The sequence below is a fragment of the Melanerpes formicivorus genome, unplaced genomic scaffold, assembly GCF_026170545.1.
Source record: "Melanerpes formicivorus ecotype bairdi unplaced genomic scaffold, bMelFor1.0.p_v2 SCAF_3, whole genome shotgun sequence".
Classification (NCBI taxonomy): Eukaryota; Metazoa; Chordata; class Aves; order Piciformes; family Picidae; genus Melanerpes; species Melanerpes formicivorus.
Window position 1 is genome coordinate 13614756 of NW_027142355.1, and position 24536 is coordinate 13639291.

Here is a 24536-nt window from a genome sequence, read left to right on the forward strand (position 1 = left end):
TCAGATTGAGAGTATGTGAACAGATTCTTTGCATGAGGCTAAATGGATAAACAAAATGCTAGCACTTTTTTTTCACATTAGCTACCACCAGTTAGCCACTGTCTGAAGTTAGAATTGTCTCAGTTTTTTTTTTTCTTACGAAGGAAACTTTCCATTTTGCCCCATAGCTGTCTTTAAAAAAAAAAAACACTTGATGTCAGTAGCTCCTGAAGCAGTCCTGTTCAGTCTTACCCTGGCATTTCTTATTGATGCAGGAGGTTGAGGCTGCACAAAAGGTTACTATATTCATGATGATGTTGATTTTTGAAACTCTGCACTGTTCCCCATAGATTACTTCCTTCCATTCTGCTAGTCACCACCTTTATTTCTGGATAGATGAGATTTTGCTGTTTCACCTACTCTGAAGTTTTTCTCACCCACTTCTATTAGTAAAATGGCTAGGAGATACAACTTGAGACACTCTCCTTTTGGGTCGGTAACCATCGTTTCAGGCTGTAATAATCGTAACAGGTCAGGGAAACAAATCTTAGCCATGTATGAGCATGAGTAAACTAGCACCCATTCCTCCAGGCTAGAGGATGTTACGTTTGGATAGAATGAGGGTGGGGAGGAAATGATAAAGTTTTAACTTGACTGTTGATAGCTGTGCAGTTCACAGTGATCTGTACTAGCCTGAGAAGGTAGCAAATAAAATATTTTGAGCAGCTTTATGTATTTCCATTGTCCGTCCTCAAAACTGCTGATCTAATTCCAGTCAAAGCGATTTTCATGAGAACTGCTCTGTTGAAGTCATTGACCAAAATGGCTAATAACTTGCTGGCGCTGATGATCAAGATGACTGTGTTGTTTCAGGATACATGCTATGCTTTGAAGCCCTCTCATCACTCTGAGAGTTCAGAAAGTTCTGAAATAACTCCTGTAAAGTCCTTTATTCTCTTAAGAGCTCTGATTGTCTGGACACTGCATTGCTTTTCTGCCCTCGTTTAGAACATAAATATGCCAGCATGATAATAGTTTTACAGCAGAAGCTTTCTATAATTATGCCGTGCTGGAATTACAAATAAAAATTAAAAGAGCATGCCAAGTATTGACAGAATTGTTACATGCCTCTCCTGGAAACTGAATGTTAGTTGGTTTAATTGTCTGTAAAAGCATCTTGTTTAAGTAGTATAATATTTTTATGGAAAACCACCATGGCCTAATAGTATGCCCCATCATAATTTTCTCTTTCTTATTAGATTGTGGAAGGAATGAAGAAGAATAAATGGAGTATTGAGAACATTGCCTTTGGATCTGGTGGAGCTTTATTGCAGAAACTAACCAGAGATCTCTTAAACTGTTCCTTCAAATGTAGTTACGTTGTAACCAACGGTCTCGGGGTATGCCTTTGTACACCTTCTACCACTGTGTTTTCAGTAGAAGCCTTCCTGTTTGTTTAACATTTCCTGTTACATTACCACCATCTGCATTAGGTGCACAGGCCCCGCAGAGCCCTTTTCTTTAAAAACCCAGCAAATACTCTCTCAATTTTAGGTAAACGTTTTCAAGGATCCAGTAGCAGATCCAAACAAAAGGTCAAAGAAAGGACGGCTGTCACTGCATAGAACACCTGCTGGAGATTATGTGACACTTGAAGAAGGCAAGGGAGATCTTGAAGAGTATGGACAGGTATGAATTTCCAATATGTATTATGTTGTTCTTCAAGCAAAATTAGACTGACAAAAAGCGGGTTATAACTTAATTTCAAGATGGGGGTTTTTTTTGTCTTGTTCAACTCCAGTGCTATTACCCAGTGTGGAATTCAGTTACAGCAGAATGTTCAGGCTTTACAAGTAGAGAGCTTTCCTGTTTGTCTTCAAAAACAAGAGAACATTGCTGCTTTTCCTCAAAATTAGTGTCTTAATGTTGCAGAATATATGCCAGCCAATTAGTTTCATATGGGCTTATATTGCACAGTTTGACTAGCAACTCGAGTTGCAGGTGGGAGAGACATAACTAAGATTTGTTTCTAATTGACATTCGTAAATAGTTCAAATGTACACAGAGTAAATGCCCAGTTTTCAAAGATGTCAATTTAAAACAGCAATTCCATTTCCCTGTGAATTCTCTCAAGTTGCAAAAATGAGCTGTTATTTCAATATGACAAGGATAAACTTTATGCACCTCTCAGGCTTTCAGTTTGCTATCTCTTACATTTTCAGTGTGCAAGTAATTAAATATTTAATTGCATGTTGAGTCTCTTCCTGAATTAAGAGAATTGAAAATAATTTATCAAATTGCACTTCAGCCTATAGAGGCTGAAAGTTTCTTAAGTTTTCTGATATACAGGAGCACATTTCTGTGCTGAGATCTGAGAAATTTCAAGACCGAAAACAGAGCTATACTGTGCTCTGAATGTAAAAATCAAGGAAGTCTTTCAAAGTTCTGTATACACATGTGCATGTGATAAAGATATTTTTTATATATATATATCTAGGGAGGGACCTAATGGTGAGCAATCTTTTCATAACAAATCATGAGATGTTGACTTGGAAGTTAGGCAATATGTAGTTCCTTCATTTTTTTTATAAGTTAACTAATTAATTACAATATTAGAGTTATTTGTGTGGTACAGCTTCTGGGGCTTCCTGGAAATTACAGGCAAATGTAGTATTTTGAGCCCATTTCCTTAAAGCCACAGCTCCTTGCAGTAGGTCATTGAGCATAGCCACTGCTCAGTGTTACTTTTGTGCTAACTTTCCTGTGCAAAGCTGTACTTCTTGCTCCTTCGGTGCGCTGTTTGCAAGCCCTTCTTCACAGCACTGTTTTACAAAAAGCATGTGCAAAGGGGAGTGGGAAGAAAGATTCCCACCCCCCAGTTGCTCTAGAGGAAAGAAGAATTTAATTTTAACCTCTATAATTTTATTTAATTAGTTAAGTGCAGCCTTTCTTACTAGCTGCTCTAGCAAGGTGTATTTAGCAAGTGTGTATTTGGTTTTGGCCAGAGGGGGATGACTCATTTTAGGGACTACTCAGTACAAAGCTTCTGTCTGTGCACAGAATGGGCTAAATCTTCTGATTAGTGAAAAGTGTCAGAAGAGGCTGTAGAGATTTAATATCTTGAGAGTCTAAAGCTGCAGTCCTGCCAGGCCTGATTTGGGTGCTGGTTTCTGTATCTGTGTAATGCATGTTGTTTGTTCATTTGCCAAATCTGGTATTTCTTGCAGGATCTCCTTCATACAGTATTTAAGAATGGAAAGGTAACGAAGTCATATTCATTTGATGAAGTAAGACAAAATGCCAGACTGAAGAACAGTGAAATAGAAATGGCGTCTCACTAAGTTTCATTCCATGTCAGTATATGTGTGTGTGTGTGTAACAAGTATGTACTGCATAGCTACTGGGTTTCTTGTACAGATTTGTGTGTTTGTGTTTTATGACATTGTAGCCAAATTATTTGTTGGTTTATGGACATACTGCCCTATCTTTTGCCAGTCTTTAGAGAAGATGAAATCAGGAAATGGTACTTACATTGTAAAACATGTGTAATGCTAAAGTGTGCTTTTTAGGGCCCTTTGCCAGTAGTGATTCAATCTGGTATTGATCTTTTCACAAATGAGACAGAGCTGAGAAACTTTTTTATATATAAAACAGAATATCACAAAAAGGATTTACATAAAATTATCATGATTGCTTTATGTTTATATTTAACTTGTATTTTTGTACAAACAAGATTGTGTAAAATATATTTAAAGTTTCAATAATTAAGTCTTTCCAACTTTTCATGATTTTTATGAGCACAGACTTTCAAGAAAATACTTGGTGGGAGGGGGAATCCATTGCCTTTTGTCCATTAATCAGCAAATAAAACATGGCCTTAAAGTTTGTTGTGACATTGTACCATTCGACAACTAAATCAGGACTCGTATCTCCTCAAGATCCCATAGAATTGCTGACCTCACTGTTTCTTGTAGTTGTCTGTATTAGTAAATCTACATTAAAGAAAATTACTGTTCGTACTAGAAGGTTTAGGTACTACAGGCCTTGCTGGCACGGTAAGGTATGTAAATGAAATGCCAAATTTGTAAGGATTCTCTACTGCAACTTAACTTGCCAAGTCTATCCTACTTGGCATATGCACCTCAATATTTTAAGAGTAAAATTTTTAAGATATCTCCTCTTCCATGCTAGAATATATGTGTAAAATACTGAAATATGGAAGCGGTGTATTTTAAAGTAATTACACTTCTGGGTTTATTTTTCATATACTGTAAGTGACATGACTTTAAAGCAAAATACTGGACTGGGTAGTGCACTTTTTTACTTTTTTGTATTTTTTTCATTGATTTGCCTTTTGTCAGACTGGATGTTAAATTGTAAAAATGTTTAACTATTTTTGTTAACGACTTTAATAAAACTTTATGCTAGCCAAACTCCTACATAAATGGCAGACCTGTTTCCCCCTCTCGCCCTGTCTCATTGGAGTGAGGAGGGGCTTTTATTTTGCAGAGGGTAACTGTAAAACAATGTTTGAGAGATACTTCTGAACTGTCTGGACTTGATTGTATTTGCTCTCTGCGTATGCTTGATGTGAATATCTGCTGGAAAACAAAACTGAGGATTTTATTTGAGAAGCTACGTAGTAACCTCTGAAACATTTGATAGTACTGTAGGATGGCTCTCACTGGAAAAGTACCTCCCTTACTTAAAAAACGGTAAAAGCAAATAGCTCCTGTGTTATCCTGGTAATCAACTGTCAACCAATGGCTTAATATATTGATGTAATTGATTAATGCTTCTCATTAGCAAGTAATGTTACAGAAAAATGTTCATGGTCCTCTAAAATAATTTAAGCCTACAAAATGTTATAAAATGTGCTTTGAGAGGAAGATTCAAAAGCCATACTTCATTGTTTTTATTCTCTTGCTAAAAAAGGGCCGTATCAAAGCACCCATAGTAATTCCAGGGTTTGTGGTTAAGACATTTATGCCCAGTATCAATAGTTCTTGTTAATAAAAACTTGTTTTCCACTTGTAGTGTATTGTAATTATACATTTAATTGATGTATTGTTTCAAAAATAGTGCTTTAGTAAGACTAAATGCTGACCTTTCACACTGAGGAACTGCCTTCCCTTTGCTATTAATGATATTGTTTGTATTTGGCCAGGAAATATTTTAAATCTGGACCTAGGATCAGTAGCAGGTCAGCCTGTTTCACTCCTCCACATGTGTAGTAGGGAGTTTTATGATGTATTGTTTAAAAAAACAAAGTAAATGCTGCTTTCATTCTCTACCAATAAAAATTTTGATAACTATTGACTACCCATAACTGATATTTTTGTACTTGAGAACTAAGGATATACTGTGGAAGCAGTTTTCTTGTGTACCATGAAATACATTAGTAATTGTTCAGTATTGTCTAAAACTGTAAACTTATTAGTTGAAGACTTTAAGCAAATTGTCTACTTGTGCATGTTGCTTTCAGAAAATTGTCACATTGCATGTCTTGGGCCACATTTTATTAAATGTTAATATCTTTAAAAGAAAGGGGGGAAAAAGGAAACACCTGGTGCTATTCAGACTTGCATACATATATCTGTGTTTGGCGGTTTGACATTCTGGGTATCAAGGAGTTGACAAATTACTGCAATGCTTGAACCTTACAACATCCTAATTCTTCCACATGAAAGCAAACAGCATGCTTAAGTTTGCTTTAAATTACTACATTTGTAGTCACTGATATATTTTAATTATCCCCATTTCATAATACAATATTTGTATTTAAAACTAGGACTTGGGAGCTTTATGTTTAATACTCTTATTTGTAACCATATTTAGCATAAGAAATGGATTTTATAAGACTTTTTTTTCCCTTCAGCTGCATGATTATGAAAAGATATTTTTTTGGTACTTAGAAAGATCTGGGGAGAGAACAGAAGAGTACTTAATTTTGTCAAAAATCAAAACAAAGTTTAAACAGTTGGGTTTCTTTTCTTACAGGTTTTTACATTCCTTTTTACCTATTAAGCAAAGAATATATATTCCTCATTTAAATCCTCTGTTAAAGTAATCTTAATGTACTTGGCATCAAAATCCAGTATGTAATACAGATGGAAATAAAGCTTAGTTCTGGCAGTGAAAATGATAGCCATTTGACTCTGTCTTAAAGCTGTCATGTTGAGCATCAGATTTCATTCCTGTGCTCTTTGTTGCCAAATGCACCGGAGGATAGATGTGCTGTCTTTCTAGTTCTGTAGGACTGCTGCTCATTACCTTGCATACAGTTTGTGGTTAAGGGATTGAATTTAGAGTCGGCTCAGTTCTTGAGAAGAGAAACCTCTTTGTTTGGTATTTTGCTTTTTCGTGTTTCTGGGGACATGAGCATATCTCATCTTCAGCATCTTGTCTGTTCTGGAGCACTTGAGGTTTATTTAAGAAATTATCCTATATTTATATTTGATGTAATCCTTTCCCAAATAAGCTTTCATTATTTAAACTTTACCTCTACAGCCACTAAAATTTCTTGCTTAAAGCATATTAAACAAAGATGTTGCAGCTTTCAGTTTAAATTGCAGAGGGTACCTTATGAACACAGATGCTGTGATAGTATGAGTTCATAAGGATCCTATTGTAAGGGTGGTTCATTGTTATTGTTTGCTGGTCCCTTCAGGTCATACTGTACTGTAGGCTACAAGGAGTCCATTTTTACAAATAACAGCACTTTCAATTCAAATTTCTGTTGCATTATCTCTACAGACAGCATGCACAGCTTAAGTGGGAGGCAGGCCTTTTCTTCTTTTCCATGTTGCTAAAAACTTCCAGCTATACCACTCCAACTTTTCTCACTGTATTCAGTCTGCGCAAGTTCAAAGTGACTATGAAGAGTGACTGTATGGTGGTAGGCTCCTGAATTGTCATGCAAATGACTGCACAATTCGCTCAGATTGTGCGGAAGACATGCAACCCACAACATCTCTGCCTATGACCTTCAATTCATAGAATCTCAGAATGCTTTAGGCTGGTGGGACATTTAAAGGTCATCCAGTCCAACCTCCTTGCAGTGAGCAGGGACATCTTGCACTAGACCAGGTTACTCAGAGCCCCATCCAACCTGACCTGGAATCTTTCCAAAGATGGGTCTTTACCTCTTTAGGCAACCTGTGTCAGTGTCTCATTACCCTCATTGTAAAAAAATGTCTTCCTTATCTGCTCTAAACCTTTTAGTTTAAAACCATTATCTCTCATCCTAGCCCTCCTAAAAAGTTTGTTGCTATCTTTCTTTATAAGCCCCCTTTAAGCATTGAAAAGTAGCAATAAGGTCTCCTTGGAATCTTTTATTAAATAAATACTACTGTAAGAAATAAAATACCATAATTAAAAATAGTATCAACAAATAAAATAAGTATTGGTGCTGAGCTGTTCAAGGCAAGAACTGTAAGGATGCATTTTAGCAATAGTTATTGCATCTTTAATTGTTAATATGTAGAGTTTTAAGACCATGAGAGCTGCCTCAGGTACCCATACGTGCACACTTGCTCTGGGAAATTTGTAAACTCTTGAGTGAAAGGCAATGTTCTTGTCTTACACCTGGTGGTAGAGACATCTTACCTGGAGAGCTGCATGCCTTCTAAATAACCTGATCATCAGAAACAAGAAAATAGTACAATTAAAGATGCTCTGTTAAGTCTTGCTTACTCCATTTACAGTTAACTGTGAATGTTATGTCCTCTATTTTTCTTTCCTGCTTTACTTTGTTAATGACTTTAAAACACCCCTCACAGCTATCTAAAGATGTTTGGCTTTAATTTATGGCAAAGGATGAAAATCACTTAGCAATAGAGCATTTAAAAATTATTTTCCTGTAGCAAAATATATTGTTGAAATACCTGTTAAGGCAGGTATTTAAAATTTTCACATCAGCTCTCTTAAGCTTCCTCAGCTGCTCCTACAATTGCTGAGTATTCATGTCACCAAAATATTATTAAAAGTAATACGTCAGTCCAACTGTATGGATTCTATATGTCCTAAGGTAAAGTGGTGAGGTATCAGTCTCAAACTTCCTTATCTTTCGTACAAAAGGGTGAAGAAAACCCCCTGAGTGCTCAAGATGTGGTTTCCTCAGATTTCTGACTGTAAGGAACAAGGGAGGCATGCTCTTCTTTTTCAAGGACATGTTCCCTTTCAGAAGATGCTACCCTATTTTAAGCATAAGGAATTGCAGCTCAATGTTGGATATGTCAGAAGGATGACATACTCTAGCAATTTAAGAAGCTAATATATGGGTAAAGTGGCTTTGAGAAGAGATATGTCTGTAAGTCACAGAAAGGTCAGAGCATGACAGCTAATCTCCCTCTGCTGAAGGTGCCTCCCTGTGATTTCTACATCAGCTGAGCAGGTTCAGGTTTATCCTATAATCTGCTGTGAAAACATTGCAACTGTTCAACCAAAATAGTGTTGCCATGTCCCTGTGATAACAAAGCAGGAGTCTCTTAATGTGCTTCAGTCCAACTTTAATCCATTTTTCAAGGTTTGTAGCTGCTTGTTAGGCTGAATACCAGTGGCAAACTTCACTAAAGCTACTATTCTTCCCACACAATGTGGGTTTTGCAGCTTCACCTCCAGCACTGTTGTGCAAAGGACAGTGTTTGCCTTTACTGCAACTCTTAAGTCTCTAGAAGGTAAAAAGGAAGATTTCACCTCTACACCTTCAGACCAAATCACATAGATTCACACACTAAAACCACAATAAATTTAAAAAAGCTGTCCCTTTGCTGCCTTTCATGTCTTGAGTTGGGGGCAAGAGGATGTTAATACGTACTATGTTGATATGTAAAGATAGGTAAGAATCTGGCAAAATTCACAATTTACGGTCTTAAACCCCACTTTCCTTATAAAAGCCATATATTGAAACACACACATCTGATCTGTATAGTAAATAATAAATAGAGCTGAGTACTCAAACACTTTAGTTTGGTTTGTGCAGGTGCTTCTTGAATTCCAGTCTTAGCCAGATTCCATGCAGTTCACACACAGTGAATCCCACCAGGCACAGAGGCTATGCTGGCACATAGAAGAGGGAGACTGAGTTGAATGGGTTTTTAGAATTAAGTAGGTTATATATTAAAAGGGTTTCCTTTATCCACACATCTATTGACTTCAAAGGACTTCAGAGAACATAGCTTTCTCTTGCACATGTTAAGCAGTCTTCCCCAGGAGCTTAAATTAATTTCTTCCACTACAATCTCAAAGTTAAGTTTCTCTGCCTTCAGCATCCAGGTGCTCGAAGTCTGAGAAGTCTTTTGAAAATTTGGAAAAATTGACTTCCAGAATGTGTGCAACTGATTCTTGTGCTGCTATCTTTGCTATGTTGCCATACAGTTTTTGGTGGTGAACAGCACAATGCTGACAATGTTCTGCAGTCTTATTCATGCATGGACACTCAACACTGAGTTGAGTGCTTTGGAATTAGAAAAACAGCTATCCATTAGGACAAATCTGTTCTTCAGGTTTTAATTCAAGAGACATAGTGACCGAGTGACAGGCTAACTTGTGAGAGGCTTGTCACCTGGTGATGCTTCTTAGGGACTTGCATGAACAGGAGAACTGGGCATTATAAAAGAGACAGGCTTATCTGCCATTTAACAAGAAATTTGTTGAGACTAGAGGCAAAGAGAATATGGTTTGCACAGTGCTCATCCTTGGACTGCAAAAACGTTCTTGTATTCAATATTGGACCAAACTAAATGAGATTCCAGAATACTTCTGATTAAAGAGCCGTTTGTTTTAGAACCCTGTACAAGGCTCTGTGGCCATCTCATGTCCTGAAAAAGATTATATGTAAATTAAATCACCTTTATACTTGAAGGTGTATTGAAACTGCTGAGGTATCTCTGGCATACTTGCTGGGCATGAAGTGAGCAATGGCAATGGGTATTTTGCATATACTGACTGTACAGGAATCACATGTGTATATGTATATATATATACACACATATTATAGACACAAAGAAGTAGATCTATCGATATATGGATAGACAGATGTGTATATATTCAATCTGATCTAGAAGGAAATGTCCATAAAGGCTAAAGACATTCTAACAGTGATTTTTCATGGGCTATGACCTTTCACAAACTCTGCATACAGGGATCCTTGCCCTGTTTTCCTGATAACTTCATTTTATACATGAAAGGGTTGTGTAAGCAGCCTTTTCAGCTACCATCTGACTGGCAGCTTATGCTGAAATGATCATCTATGATTACTCCTAAATCTGTCTGTGAATTATTCCTTGCCAAGATTGTCTGCATGTCTGTCTCTGGTGTTGTGTAAGTTGGTATTTAGCTACCTGCCAGTGGATGTCATGGGGCTGTGACCAGGCAAGTCAGGTTTATGTAACAGTAACCTGCCTTTGTCCCTCTTTAGTACTCTTCGGTTTGCATGTCTTCCACCATTTTTTAATCCATGTAGTTAATTACCTGGCAATTACATATTGCACAATTTTTAAAAACTAAACCAGTGCTGTATCAATGCTTTGGAGGAATTAACATTGCATTATGATGGTTTTCTTTATTCAACAGACCTGTGATCCCATCAATAAAAAGACATCAGCCCTATTTAATTCTCTTTGTTACTACTAGACAGTAAAGTGCTCTGCACTGTAAGGTTGAGGACTATCTCCAGGCTGTCCTGGACCCTGCAACAAGTCCTCTCCATCAGCAGCTGCAGTTCCAGTTGATATCCCAGCATCCAGGGAATGACCTTGTCTCCTGCCTCAAGGTAAGTCCTAAAGGTGAGTGAGCAGCAACAGGTCAAAACTGTCAGGTCTTCAGGCAGCAGCAGGCTTCTAGTTAAAACCACATTGTGTTTGTGTAGCAATTGTTTCCCTTGGAGAGACACCTGCCATCTTGGGACAAGGTGTGAGGTTTTTCTCTCATGTTGGTGCAGGCTTGGGATGAGGCACCCCTAGATGTTGGGCAGGTGTTGGCAGAGCCAGTGGCCCATAAGAGATGTGCTGTACTCCTGCTTCATTAGTTGGCACATCTTTCTGAGTAAGCTCCTCTATAATGGTCTCAGTGTCAGCTCAGTGCTGATCAGGATGAGGCCATAGGCAACACCAGAAACAAACATTTATTTTGAAAGTGGAAGAATCCAGGATTCTCTGATGCCTTCCTCTGCTGGGTGAATAACAAACCACCTGGCCACAGTATTTGTAACTAGACTCTTCTCTGTATTTTTAGCAACTGATCTATGAGATCATTTTGCTATTTTCAGTTGTTTGTGACTTGGGACTTTTCTGCTGGGAACATGCTGAGTGGGAAGGAGCACATTCCCTGAGCCTCCAGTGAGAGGCTGAACAGACCCTGCACACCCAGTAAATGATACTCATTTTCTGAGCAGTTTACCTCCATTGAGCATAAGTAGTTCAGAGCAACAGTGTTGGAAATGCCCTCCAGGTTATTCCTCCAAGACTCAGGAGAATAAGCAAGTACCGAGGAAAACTCTAGACAGTCTTCATTAAACTGATTTGATTGCTTCTATAAGCAGAGAGTCTGTAAGCTTGGATGTCATCTCCTGTGCCACATTCACAAGCAAACAGCATCCTGCTTAAAGCAAAAAATCCAATTCACACACACGCCTTGTGGTGATTTGGTGGTTTCAGTGTGAAGTGTCTCAGAGCAGATCATATGTTCTGCATATCCTACATCATTCCCTGCATTAACAGTGCTTGCTGCAAACACCTACATCTGACAGCTGGGTCCCTCTGAGAGGGGCAGCTTGTCTTCCTCTTGCCTGCTCCTCCTCTGCTTGCCCTGCTGCATTACATTCCATGTGCCTTACACATCTCTTACCTCAAAATACAAAGAGACCCTGACTGAGTGATGTTGTTCATTCATAAATTAATAAGTAAGCAATAACTGAGTCATAAGCCACAGCTATAACGTTGTGTCGAGCCTGCAAAATTACCTGCAGGATTCCCCTAACACAGCCTGTGCTGCACTAAAACTGAGATTTCTGTCATCTATACTAGAATTTTGACAGTCATTAAACAGAAAAAATCCTCTTGCAACCAGGAAAAATCTCTGCAAAGATTAATTACTTGGGTCTCTCTGTAAGTGGTATAACCCTGGCAGTGCAGGGGCTGGGACATGGGGCTGCCAACCCAGCATGGCATGCTCCTGCTCAGTGTGTTAGGGTTAGCCTTAGCCACTGGCTCTTTTGCCTAACAGCTCACCCTCTGAATTAATTTCATATTGTACATATGATTTGTTGGGAGCAGCGTCACATCTCAGCAGCCCAAGTCCTTTGTAATGTCACTTCTCTTACTCAGGTGGCTATGTGCACACATTAGTCAGCACTCTCTGTCCTGGTTAAATCATAATCCCTACTGCAAAGAGCTTTGTAAGGAAGAGTTTATCCTCATTCCTCAGCAAACCTGCAGCACATCAACAACCCTCCAAAAGTCCCTGCAAAAATTGCCATCTAGGTGCTGGCAGTGCTACCAACCCCCTGTGACTGGGCTGGTGTCTCACAGCAGGATGCTGAGACCTGGACTCTGCCCCAGTCCTACTGTCCCTGTGTGCTGGGTGCGTACGCGCTGCTGACCTTTAAGACCTCGTCAGAGCAGAGCGATTTCCAGCCAGGATGAAATTCTGGCTCCAAAAGTAGGGGTTTAATATAAGAACAGGGAAGTTCGATTTTGTCTTGGTAGACCCCAAAGTTCAAAGCATGCCTTGAGGTTTTGCACATTGGGAGCCTTGGCAGAGCTGTGCTTAAAATGCATAAACTGCCTGTTGAAGTACAGAATACCACTGTTACTATCTAAGGGAGGCTGGTTATCTGTTTTCACTGCTTGTAGAAGTACAGAATAGCACTTTAGCTATCTAAAGGAGGCTGTTTATCTCTTTTCCTTTCTTTTGAAGTTAGAGGGGGACAGTGGAAGACAATATGGACTTGCTTTCTCCAAAAAAACTAACTGACCTTGACTGTTATGAAAGCCTTTATACAATAATCTGGGCAAAGAGAACTAGAATTTCTCCTGTTTAGTATATTTTTCCCTAAAAGAATGCCAGTTTCCTAAAACAACAACACTTTGCAGAAAGGCTTAGTTTCAGTGAAGCTGCCTATTTGGCAGATGTTTAGAAAAGTTTTGAAATTGCTGAAATACTGAGTGTGTCAGCATAACTCTTCAAATATGAAATTTATCTACAGTTGGAATTAAGACAAATAGAATAAGAAGTTTAAAAAACTACAAACCACACAAAAGTAAATAATAAGTTTAAAAAATTAGAATTGAAAATTTTGCATTATTTAAAATAAAAATGTTTAAACTGACCAAATCCAAAACAGATTATGATCACCAGTTCACAACAGCTTTCAAATTTGGATTTCTGGGAAGTAGAAAGTTTACCCTATTCCAGGAGGAGATAGGAAAGCAGCCCTGGCAGAAAAGCTACAGGGTAGGTGGGGACCAGAGAGGTGAGGCTTCACACCTGTGCTCTAGAATAAACTGCCAACCTTGTACATTCAGAATTACACCATTTTCTCTTCCCAAGGAACCATTACACATAATGAAGCCCTGCTTTCCTGGAGGTGACAACCTGCAGGCCCATGGGAACTGATGAATTAATCCCTTGGTTTGCTTTGCTTGTGTGCTTTCGCTTTACTTACTATACTGTCTTAATCTATCAGTTTTCTCACTTTTAGCTTTCAGATCCTCTTCCCCATGTCACTGGGGAGTGAGCAAGCAGCTGTCTGGTGCTTAGTTGCTGGCTGGGGTTAAACCAAAACAAAAAGCTAGTATTACCTCCTCTGAAGAGCTTCACACAAAATAAATACAAACTGATCCAAAAATAATATTGTTTAGAAATTGGGAAGCCTCTTCTGCCTCCTGACTATTTTATCCCAGTTGTTCAGAGGTAGGACACAACCACCACATGGTTTACCTGAGCCTGAAAGTGGTATGGGTATGGCTAGGATGATGTTTGAATGACCTTATTTGTACTTGTTTTACTGAGCTGCCCCTATATGATTGGTCTGTTTTCAATTTACAGAAGAGAGGAGCAGGTGAAGCATTTCTTTCTCCCTCTTCACCATCTGATAGAGGATATCTAACAACAGAAAAAAGGATAAAACCTACATGTTGGTCTTACTAACATTAATTAACTTTAGAAGACTTATTACTGCTTTGATGCTGCTTTTTACCCCCAAAAGGAAGTATTCTGGCCTGAAACTATTGTGAAGGTCCAGGCAAGATCCTGTCCTTTTAAAGTTCTGGTGTTTTTTGGTTGTGGTTTTTTGTTTTTTCTTCTCCAGGAAATATATTTGGAATAACTGGTGGGTGGGGAAAAACAAAGGAAACAATTTAAAGCAGGTGAGTAACCTGTCTTTCCATTTTATTCCCCCCTTGTCTCTCCCCCTCCCCCTTCTTTCCACACTAGAGAAAGCACACAAACCCAATTACATTCATTCTAAGACTGGATAAAGTGGAAGACTTCATCCTGGACAAACACTCTTCAAAGCCTATTGTGATTGTTTAACCCATGCACATCAACAAAAGCTCAGCTGAACACAGTCAGAGAAGCGAATGAAGCTGTATTTTACAAGCAATAAAGGAATGCAATGAATATGTACAGAGTATACAGTATTTACAATATTATACAGGTATTTATAAAATTAAAACAGCACAGCAATCCTCCCTGGGCAGGAGGACACTGCCCTGCTTCCCCCCAACCTCTCCCCTCCCTTTAACCTCTGGTTAATTAGAAGAAAAGAGAAGAGGAGAGATGTTAGGGGAATTTCAGTTAGTTCAAAAGCTTTGATAGAAAAGCTAGTAATGCTGATCTCTAGTTTGCTGATAGAAAGTCCTTCAGTGAAGCAGCCAGAACGGAATGAGAGCAGAATGTAAGATGGTAAAACTACATCCCACTCATCTGACCAATGAAATTCATTTAGAATTATTGCTCTTGTTTTTCTTTTTACACCAACTGTAGACTTGCTCAGATTTTTTTTTTTAAAGGCACAGCCTAAGCTGTCACACCTATACTCCCAAGATACTAATGCACTTCCTGACTCTCTGAAATGATGATGCCTTTGGCCTTGAAACCCACAGCACACCAAAGCCATGAAACTCTCATTGTAGATATTTTTTTACTGTGGCTTAGAGCCAAAACAGCAACAATAAAGACTTACATTTGCACAGCATGTTTCATAATCCACTGGGGTTGCAACCAAGCAGGTTGCAACCTGCAGCTGTGCAGCAGGTTGCCTGTGCAGGTTGTGTGTGCCTGTGTGTGAATTCCTAAGCACCAAATTATTGCTCTGGTTTGTGGTTGTTAGAGAAGACACTAAGTGACCCCATTGCTTGATAGGGCTGCCAGTCCACCTGAAAGCTGCTGCTGATAATGTTTTTCCTCCTAGAACTGAAGGAGCATTTTAACACCAGGCCATGTATAATCAGTGCAAACCTGCCATTGCTCAAATCCCCAGCTGGAACAAGAGATACATCTGTTTGAAACTCAGAAAGACAAAACCATTACCTCTCTCAGTTGACCATCTACAAACTGCTTTCCCTAGCAGCTGAGCATGACACCCCTTCATCTGGAATTAATGTCACCCATTGTTGGGCTTGTTGGTTTTGGTTTTGTTTTGTTTTTTTCTCCTTGCTGCTTAGCTTAACATTTTCCTGAACAACCAGGGATAAAGTGTCATTGTGTATTCTTTGCAGTTTCACAGAGCTGTATGTGATAGCCAAGAATAAAAGGCATTAAGCTTAAGCAAATCTAATAAATATAATGGACTCTGAAGATTTTTATACATCTGAAACAGATAATTCAGGGTTCATAAAAAATTTACCACCATAAAAAATATAAGTGTCCATAGCTTTTGGAGTAAATCCAGTCTGAACCCAAAGAGGATGAACCAGGGATGCCTTTAATAAAGATTAATCAATCACTCAGTGGATCACATGGTTCTTAATTCTCTCCTACTCAGCATTTAACTTGGTAATTAATTTATCTATCTCAGCAAAGCCCCGTGTTGTTCTCCTGATGGGTGATACTGATAGTAGATGCTTGTCAGTGGTCTCCATATCCCTTGGTACAGCCATGCTGATCTGGCATCCAGAGTTTAGCTCACAGTCATTCAAAACCACAGTACCCATACAGCCAGATCGGGCAGCTGCTTGTACCTGTGCCCAGGGCTTGAGGGGTGGCTGTAGATGCAACATCCCCCACAGCAGGCAAAGAGGGACATGTCCTACTGAGACCTGATGCAGTGCTGGAGAAAGGGTTGATGAAACACTGTAAATGTAAATGCCACTATTACCTTTATTGCCCAAAGGCAGTACAGGAGTTAAAAGTGCAAGCAGCCACCCTCAAGTGACAGGGCTATAAATCTCTGTCTCAAGGGCAATAGATGTGATACTGCCTCAAGTGCTATTGGAAAATCCCCCCTTGTTTTTCACTGGGTTCAACCAAACAGAATTAAATCTCTCTCTCTTTTTTTTTTTTTCCTTTTTTTTTTTTTTTTTTTTTTCCTTCTTACTGGTGCTGTGCATCTTGTAGATGAAGGAATGTACAAATGTTCACCACTTGGAGCTTGTGAGGTCGATGGTGTGTGTACAGGTGTTGTAGAAAAACATATTCCAGAGTGAGGTGATGATTCAGTTGTACAGGAATCAAGACCTATTTTTTGTTGACCCCCCTCCCCCCCCCTTTTCTTTCCAACATCAACACTGCTGTCACGCCTGCACAAGGAAACAGTACTGTCACATCTGCACAATGAAATATATTATTTCCTGTCTGAGTATGTTCCATCACTCTGCATTTTGTGTTTGTGCTAAACCCTATGCTGGGGCACTCTACCCCATCCCCTGCCACGGGAACGTCTCTAGGAAAACATCAGAGCAGGCTTGCTCAGCACTTGTGCCAAATGCCTTCTTCAGAAACAGGGTGGGTGTCGAGTTGAAGGTGAGTCGCTTTTGGGTGGTGCCCAGTAATAGACAATGTGTATAAGCTGGAACACAGGAAGTTCCACCTCAACGTGAGGAAAAACTTTTTTACAGTGAGGTTGACAGAGTGCTGGAACAGGCTACCCAGAGAGGTTGTGGAGTCTCCCTCTCTGGAGTCTTTCAGAATCTGCCAGGATGCATTCCTAGGTGATCCTGCTTTGACTGGGGAGAGGAGGGAATGGGGGGGAATGGACAGACACGACTAGATGCTCTTCAGAGGTCCTTTCCAACCCCTAACATTCCATGGCTCTTCTTGAAACATATGCCCCTTCTTCCAAGAGATGTCAAGCTAAATGGGCATAGGAAAGCAAATCACAACCTTCAGCTCCAACTTGCTCCAGAACGCAGAAGATGTAGCTAGAAAATAATGGAGAAAAACAAACAAGCAAACATTTACAAACCTCTTATTTTCCCATCCTTAATAGTTATACTTAATTCTTAGAATCAGACAAAGGAGCTAACTAATGCAGTGCTGCTGATATCCATGAGAGGGGTATCAGCAAGGGCATTTTGGTGTTTTACACTAACAGAGAAATCCAGAAAATGCACTGTCAGCTGATTGCAACTTTCATAGGTATCCCTGGTCCCTTACAAACTTTGGCACAAGCTCTGGTTCAAATCAATGTGCCCTTGCACCAGCTGGAGCCGGAGGCAATGCGACCCCCTCTGACAACAGCAGCTCTTGCAGCTACAAAGTCGTTAATGACTTTTCAGCAGCGTGGTGCAGTAGTGGGGTCTCTGCTGCCTCCAGCTGTGGCTCCCCGCAAGCTCCTAGACAATCTTCTGCATTGTTAGAGTGTCTGAGTCTAGTACCGAGGACCACTTTTCTTAATAGTGCAGTTGAAAGGTAACATCTTTTTTACACACACAGCTAATATTTTTTTTTTTTTTAATCCAAAATTATATGTTCTATGTCTGTTCAGCTTGGAATATATTGTCATTACTAAATAAAGTAAATTTCAGAATAAAACATAATTTGGAAATGAAAACCTATGGTATTTTAATTAAAAACATGTAAAAGTGAAATATTTTTATTTCTATCCATATATATTGTATATACATAAGTAACATACATCAATCAAAACATTTTATATACTTTCCTACTGTTCCTATACTGTACTACTACCTTCATCCAATATATACTTTCTGAGTAACATAGTTTTTGGTCAACAGAAGAGACATTTGGAGAAAATTAGACTACTAGAAAAAAAGAGGTAAGACTAAAACCCAAACCCTTTTCTAATTCTGGGATTTTACTTTCATTCACTGTTGCAGTCACTAGCAAAGCTGTTGGCTCCTCTGATTTCACCTTGAGTAAAATTCAGTCCAGTCTTGAGGTCAACAGGAATGTTGGCATTGCCTAGATGAAAAGGTCCTACTTAAGAAGTATGTGATCTGAGGACTTGTGCTGAATCATGGCACTGGGCTGAATGTGACCTTTAGATTGCTCCTTGAGCTCATGTAAGAGTGTGCATTATTTTTGGGACATTAAGCACAGCAGGATGAGCTCTTCAGGGAAATTCTGCAGTGTTGCCAGCACTCTGATGGCTGGTCCTGTGGGACGTGATGTACTTCCATCCCCTCCTTCTGGAGTCATATGATTATGTGAGGATCTCAGCTTTCATGACAATGAAAAGTGGGTTTCTAGTTATTGAGATTACAGAGAAAAGCTGGCAAATGTCACCTCCTAAAGGTAAAGCAGCAGATGACAAACTAAAAAGAATCTCAGCTGCATCAAGAGCTTGATATTAAGCTAACCACATAGCTCTTGGTTATGAGGACCACTAACTTTTGGAATAAGAATTAATTTCATTAAGTCCTTGAAGAGAGAAAAAAAATGCTTCTTGCTTTTCCTTCTTTTCTCCCTCCCCTTCTTCCTTATTTTCTTAGGATCTAGCCTATTACTTATGTTCCTTAATGCTTCTCAGTCCAGAGATGCCATTGGAGGAGGATGCTGTTAAGCAATCATCTGGAATATGAGTACTGGGAATTTTCCAGGGTTACAAAGTGTTTTCCTTTCATCTGCCAAAGCTAACAGCAGCAGTCACTGAACACATGCCACTGGAAAATCACAAGTGGGCTGATTGCCAACTATGCAGAGCTGTTTGGATAGAAGCGTGTTAGGGTCTTGTGAGTGTGAAACGACATTGCCTGCTGTGTCTTAACTGGCAAGGCAACACTTACTTCAAGGCTGGCTTGGGGCACGTGACAGCCCAAGACTGTGTCCTCCTGGGTGAGGCTGAGCCAGGCACTGTCTTTAGATCTGTACTGTGAGCTACCAGGCTCCTCATCAAAGTGAGCTTCGTCCAAGGAGTGTCCAAAAGAATGCATTTATTTTTAGTGGAACAGTTTAAGTGCAAGTAAAGGGGACAGCATGGGATAAACAATCTCAGCTAATGGCATTGCTGACAGTTAAAATGAGGACATCTGCAGCAACCCTTGAATCTTCCACCAAGACTCTCTCACTTGGCAATGAGGATTTGCCATAGAGAGACTAAAAAGAAAAGTCCAGAGGAATTAATCTGCTGTGAGCATGTGGAGTGTCACAAGTGCTGACTGGAGAATTTTCAATTTGTACTGCTCACAAATCCACACTAGAATGGATGTGGAACTTGTCTGACCCTATAGTCTCTTCTCTGGCAGCACTCAAAGCCGAGGAAAAGGTATCCAAAGCTATGGAATTTTTTCTAGCCCCAAATGAGTTGTGACACATGGGATTTTGTGAGAGTCCGTTCACCAGTGGCATTGTAGTAAAAAAACAATAGAAATCTTTTGTACAGCTTGGTGAATCTTATGGCTTTCATCCACAGGAAAGCTGGTGGGAAAGGTTGAATTTATGCAACTTAGAGAGATTATCATTATTTCACAGAAATCCTCTGCCATGCACATCTTTAACTAAATCAGGCTGCTGAAAGCCATGTCCAACCTGTTTGTGAGCACTGGGCAACCTGTTCCAGTGTTTCTCCATCCTTATCATATCCAGTTTTCATAGAATCATAGAATGGCTTGAGTTGGAAGGGACCTCAAAGATCATCTAGACTCCTAGAGAGATACCTCCCACTAGACCAGGTTGCTCAAAGCCTCATCTAGCCTGATCTTAAACACTTCCAGCAATGAGCAGTCCAGAACTTCTCTGGGCAACCCATTCCAGTGCCTCACGAACCTCATCCTGAAGAACTTCTTCTTAATGTCTGTAAGAGTCAATTGGAAGAATATTGTCTCAATGTTATCAGAAACTTGGACAATAGGGGACCCTTTGACAGGACAAGGAGCAATGGATGTAAGATGCAGCACAGGAGGTTCCACCTCAACATAAGGGGGAAATTCTTTACTTAAGGGTCACAGACCACTGGAACAGGCTCCCCAAAGAGGTTGTGGAGTCTCCTCCTCTTGAGATTTTCAAGGACCATCTGGAAGTGTTCCTCTATGACCTGAGCTAGATTGTATGGTTCTGCTCTGGCAGAGGGGTTGGTCTTGATGATTTCTTTGGGTCCCTTGCAACCCCTGACATCCTGTGATCCCCCAAAACTTAAGACTAGTATCTTGCTAACATCTTGATGTAGCAGTCTGCCTCACTAATAAGTTACTGGGCCTGCACAATGGAATGTGGTTTCTATGGATACACAGGTGAAAAACATTAGCTGCATGGTACAGAGAAGAATGGTGCCTCTCTCTGTCACCTAGGACAAGTCAGAAAGACTGACTGCACCACTGTCTCAGCTCATTCTACTGGAGCAAAAACTGTAACTTCTGTCCAAAAAGGATTGATGTCTCAGTGTTGATGAGGAAATTGTGAACCTTAGGCAAACCTTACTCATTATAATGTCATTCTAATATGAAGACGCACCTCCTGGTTGAAAGCTACCCACCTCCAAGGTAGACTACACCTCAGACACTCCTCCTTGGGCATGCGTGGAAGCCTTACTCACAAGAGGTGGAGAGAGGAAGAGATTGGCCATGGGCAGGTGCATGACTGAGCATAAATGAGGGCTCCTTAACAATGGAACGTGGAAAGCTTTTCCCACCAGGATCACGAATGATATGAAGGACCGGTAGGACTGGACCTAGGACCAGACAGAAGTCTTTGGACACTCACATTGATGGTAGCTATCAGTCTCTTCTCTCTTAAATTTCCTTTTCTCCTTTTCCTATCATCCTTTCTACCCATCACATGCCACTTTACAGGATTTACTGCTGATTGAAACAAACCCCTTTAGAGTGCTTGCCTTAGATTTTTGCACTTTGAGAACACAGCAAACGAACCACCATGAGTCCACTGAGTGGACTGTGATAATGTCTAATCGAAATCTACCAAAATCTGTTTTGGAAGTACCCAGCCAGGTAAGAATTGTATTTTATGTGTACACAGAAGAGCAGAGTATTCCCACAGGAATGCACATCTATGTATATGACTGCTCTCATTTGGGTTGATTGCTACCTTTGTGCTTTAGCACTGAGGCCAAATTCTTCAACTAAAACCACCTAGTTCCATGGGAGCTGCTCAACAGCATCCATCTGTTAAGATAGGAATTCCAGTTTGATTTTTATGAACTTAATGAAAAAATTGATTGAAGCTCCATCTTACAGAAAGTTTTGGCAAACCACTTAGGCCCTAAATTCTGCCTTTCATTAACAGTATGTATTTTAAACAGGTACTTGAAATTTATATCTAAATGTAATTTTATGTGCATATGTTATGTGCCAACCCCATATATATGAGGGCAATAAAAAAAAATCCCAAACCCTCTCTCTTGGAGAGAGGCCTAGAGAAAGTGGAAATTTTTAGCCCCTCTGCATAGCCTGGAATTCGATGCATACTCAGTGCAGGAGGGATGAAGGGGTGAAGTAACACTGGACTTTTGCCTTTGCCGAACCAGCCAGTCCGGGACAGCTTTGCCCTCAGAGGTTGTTCCAGCTTTATGTCCACTAATACACTATGGAGATGCTGTCTGGGGCTGACAGACCAACAGCAAGACTGATTAAACCAACTACTGGAAACCCCTCCAGGAAGCTAGTCAAAACATAGCATTTCCTGCAGTGAAACATGAGCTGTATTAGTTCCTAGACTCCAGGATTTTGTTGATTTAAGTGCTGTGTTAATACACACACACAGAGGCACAGCAGCTTATGACCATGCAATCACAGCACAAGGGCAGAGCTGGAGGCATATCCTATTGGCTGTGTCCAGCTGACATGCAGCTATTTGTTAAGGGCATGTTACAGTGACAGTGGCATCAGTATGTGTAAATTACCCCAGAGCAACCACATAACTAGGCAGTCTAGAAGTTCTTTTTAAGCTTTCTGTTCTTCAAATGGCTTGTATAGCATGATGCTTGCAATAAAATGGGTTTGGAGCTGACAAGACAGTGCTAGTATCTCTTGCCTAGTTGGCTCCTTGCCACTCTCCTGCTGCTTTCTATATCCCATCACAGGAGACTGGAAAAATTCCCCTGGGATTGATTAACATGACAGAGATCCTGTGAAAAAGGGAGAAATCAGCCTTCCAAGGATTTGCACAAGCAGTTAAGAGCCTGGAGAGGTGGGAGCACAATAAAAGGCACTGCAACAGGAAATGAGAAGGAAACACCAGGCAATTTCTCCTATCTCTGTGGCTGTTCCATCCCTTCCACAAACATGCTGCTTCTAGACGAGAACATTCAACAGTGGCAAGGAGAAACATCCACTATGGAGCACTGGAGTCAGCAAACTGCTGAAGAATGCCAGGTCAGGAACTGGATGTGTAGACTTGCTCCCAGGTAATTTTGAGGCAAAGTTCATGAGAGAGGATGGTCCAGAGACAACCTACTGGGTCATACAACCATCATGGCTTGGAGGCTGAGGTTTTTATGAGTGACAATGCCAGCTGGCCTCTGTGCCCAGAAAGTCCCCAGCCACACTTCATTTGTTGCATTTGGAGCATGCTGGGAAACTATGGTTTTCTTCCACTTCCTTTCTCACCATTTTGAATAAGAAATATTTGTACTGTTAAACAGATTTATTTTGTGGCCCAATGTCTGTGGTTTGAGAGCTAAACTGGTCATCAGGTCTCAACATCTGCAGATTGAGTAAGGTTTGGTGTGGTTTTTTATCCCCAGGATAAATTTAGGATTCATCCAAAAAAATCACAATTAATCATTAGACCAGCTTTACATATACAGTGTCTAAGTTCATGCGCATTTCTTTGCTCCCAAACATCTTCTGGATTTTAGACACCTTGATTTGTGTTACAATCAGAAACACCTCATTTAAGATAGCAGTTACTTGCATAGTTAGCTCGCTAATTCAAGTGTGTTGGCATCCCGATTATGCTAGCATACTTGAAATACATGCATAGACAATAAAGCAGCAACAACTACAGGCAAGAGCGGTGAAATATGACTTCCTGTCGCCCGTTTTGTTTGCCTGCGGCATGCCGGGAGCTGGAGTCCCGAAGCAGGGAGCTTCCCATCGGCCATAGATTCCCCAGGACATGCCGGGAGCTGGAGTCCCGAAGCAGGGAGCTTCCCATCGGCCATAGATTCCCCAGGACATGCCGGGAGCTGGAGTCCCGAAGCAGGGAGCTTCCCATCGGCCATAGATTCCCCAGGACATGCCGGGAGCTGGAGTCCCGAAGCAGGGAGCTTCCCATCGGCCATAGATTCCCCAGGACATGCCGGGAGCTGGAGTCCCGAAGCAGGGAGCTTCCCATCGGCCATAGATTCCCCAGGACATGCCGGGAGCTGGAGTCCCGAAGCAGGGAGCTTCCCATCGGCCATAGATTCCCCAGGACATGCCGGGAGCTGGAGTCTGTTACACAAAACTTCCTGCCGGCCATATTGCTTCCCAGGGCATTCTGGGCGCTGGAGTCGTGCCACAGGGGCCATGCCAAAAGCACTGGGCGGAGTGGGAGAGCACTGGAAGCGCTGGAAGCGCTGAGAAGGGTCTTTGTGAGGTTGCTGGGAGCACTGGGGAGGGATCTTGGAGTACTGGGGAGGATGGGGAGGACACTGGGGTCCTACTGGGAGCACTGGGAAGGGGATTTGGGGGTTACTGGAAGAAATGGGAGGAAGCGGGAGTACTCTGGGACCATACTGGAAGCACTGGGAGGGACTGGGAGGACACTTAGTGTTATTGGGAGCACTTGGATGCGATTTTAGACTTATTGGGAGCACTGGTGGGTCGGGGGGGGGGGGGGGGGGGGAGGCACTGGGCGGTCTGGGACCACTGGGAAGGGCACCTGGGGTTTACTGGGAGCACTGGGAGGGACTGGGGGTCATTGGGTGTTACTGGGAGCCCTGAGAAGGGATTTTGGAATTTGTGGGAGCACTGGGAAGGGGATTTGGTAGGTTAGTGGCAGTACTGGGAGGGCACTGGGCATTTCTGGGATCCCTGGGAACAGATTTTGGGGTGCTGAGAGAGATGGGGAGGACACTGGGGCTATACTGGGAACACTAGGAAGGGGATTTGGGTGTTACAGGGAGCACAGGGAAGGAATTTTGGGGGTACTGGGAGGGGCTGGGGATTTGGTGGTTACTGGGAGCACTGGGCTTGACTCTGCAATACTGGGAAACA

General features: G+C 40.9%; 2 protein-coding genes and 1 long non-coding RNA gene across 3 annotated transcripts in view; all 3 read left to right on the plus strand.

The window, feature by feature from the left end:
* The window catches only part of NAMPT (nicotinamide phosphoribosyltransferase), a 28643-nt gene extending 22517 nt beyond the window's left edge, over positions 1-6126 (plus strand). The window contains exons 9-11 of the mRNA XM_068167027.1: positions 1239-1379; positions 1534-1668; positions 3207-6126. Coding sequence (XP_068023128.1) covers positions 1239-1379; positions 1534-1668; positions 3207-3320 — 390 coding nt within the window. The 3' untranslated portion in view covers positions 3321-6126. The remainder of the gene's footprint in view (positions 1-1238; positions 1380-1533; positions 1669-3206) is intronic.
* A 4025-nt stretch (positions 6127-10151) lies between these two features.
* Positions 10152-19739, plus strand: LOC137455891 (uncharacterized). The gene is made up of 3 exons (XR_010990933.1): positions 10152-10753; positions 14416-14638; positions 15395-19739. It is a non-coding gene; the product is annotated as an uncharacterized lncRNA (long non-coding RNA).
* A 1145-nt stretch (positions 19740-20884) lies between these two features.
* Positions 20885-24133, plus strand: LOC137455896 (uncharacterized). The gene is made up of 2 exons (XM_068167049.1): positions 20885-21088; positions 22418-24133. Exon 2 carries the CDS (start codon positions 23360-23362, stop codon positions 24119-24121), a length of 762 nt encoding a protein of 253 aa, XP_068023150.1. The 5' UTR covers positions 20885-21088; positions 22418-23359; the 3' UTR covers positions 24122-24133.
* Positions 24134-24536: the final 403 nt, after the last annotated feature.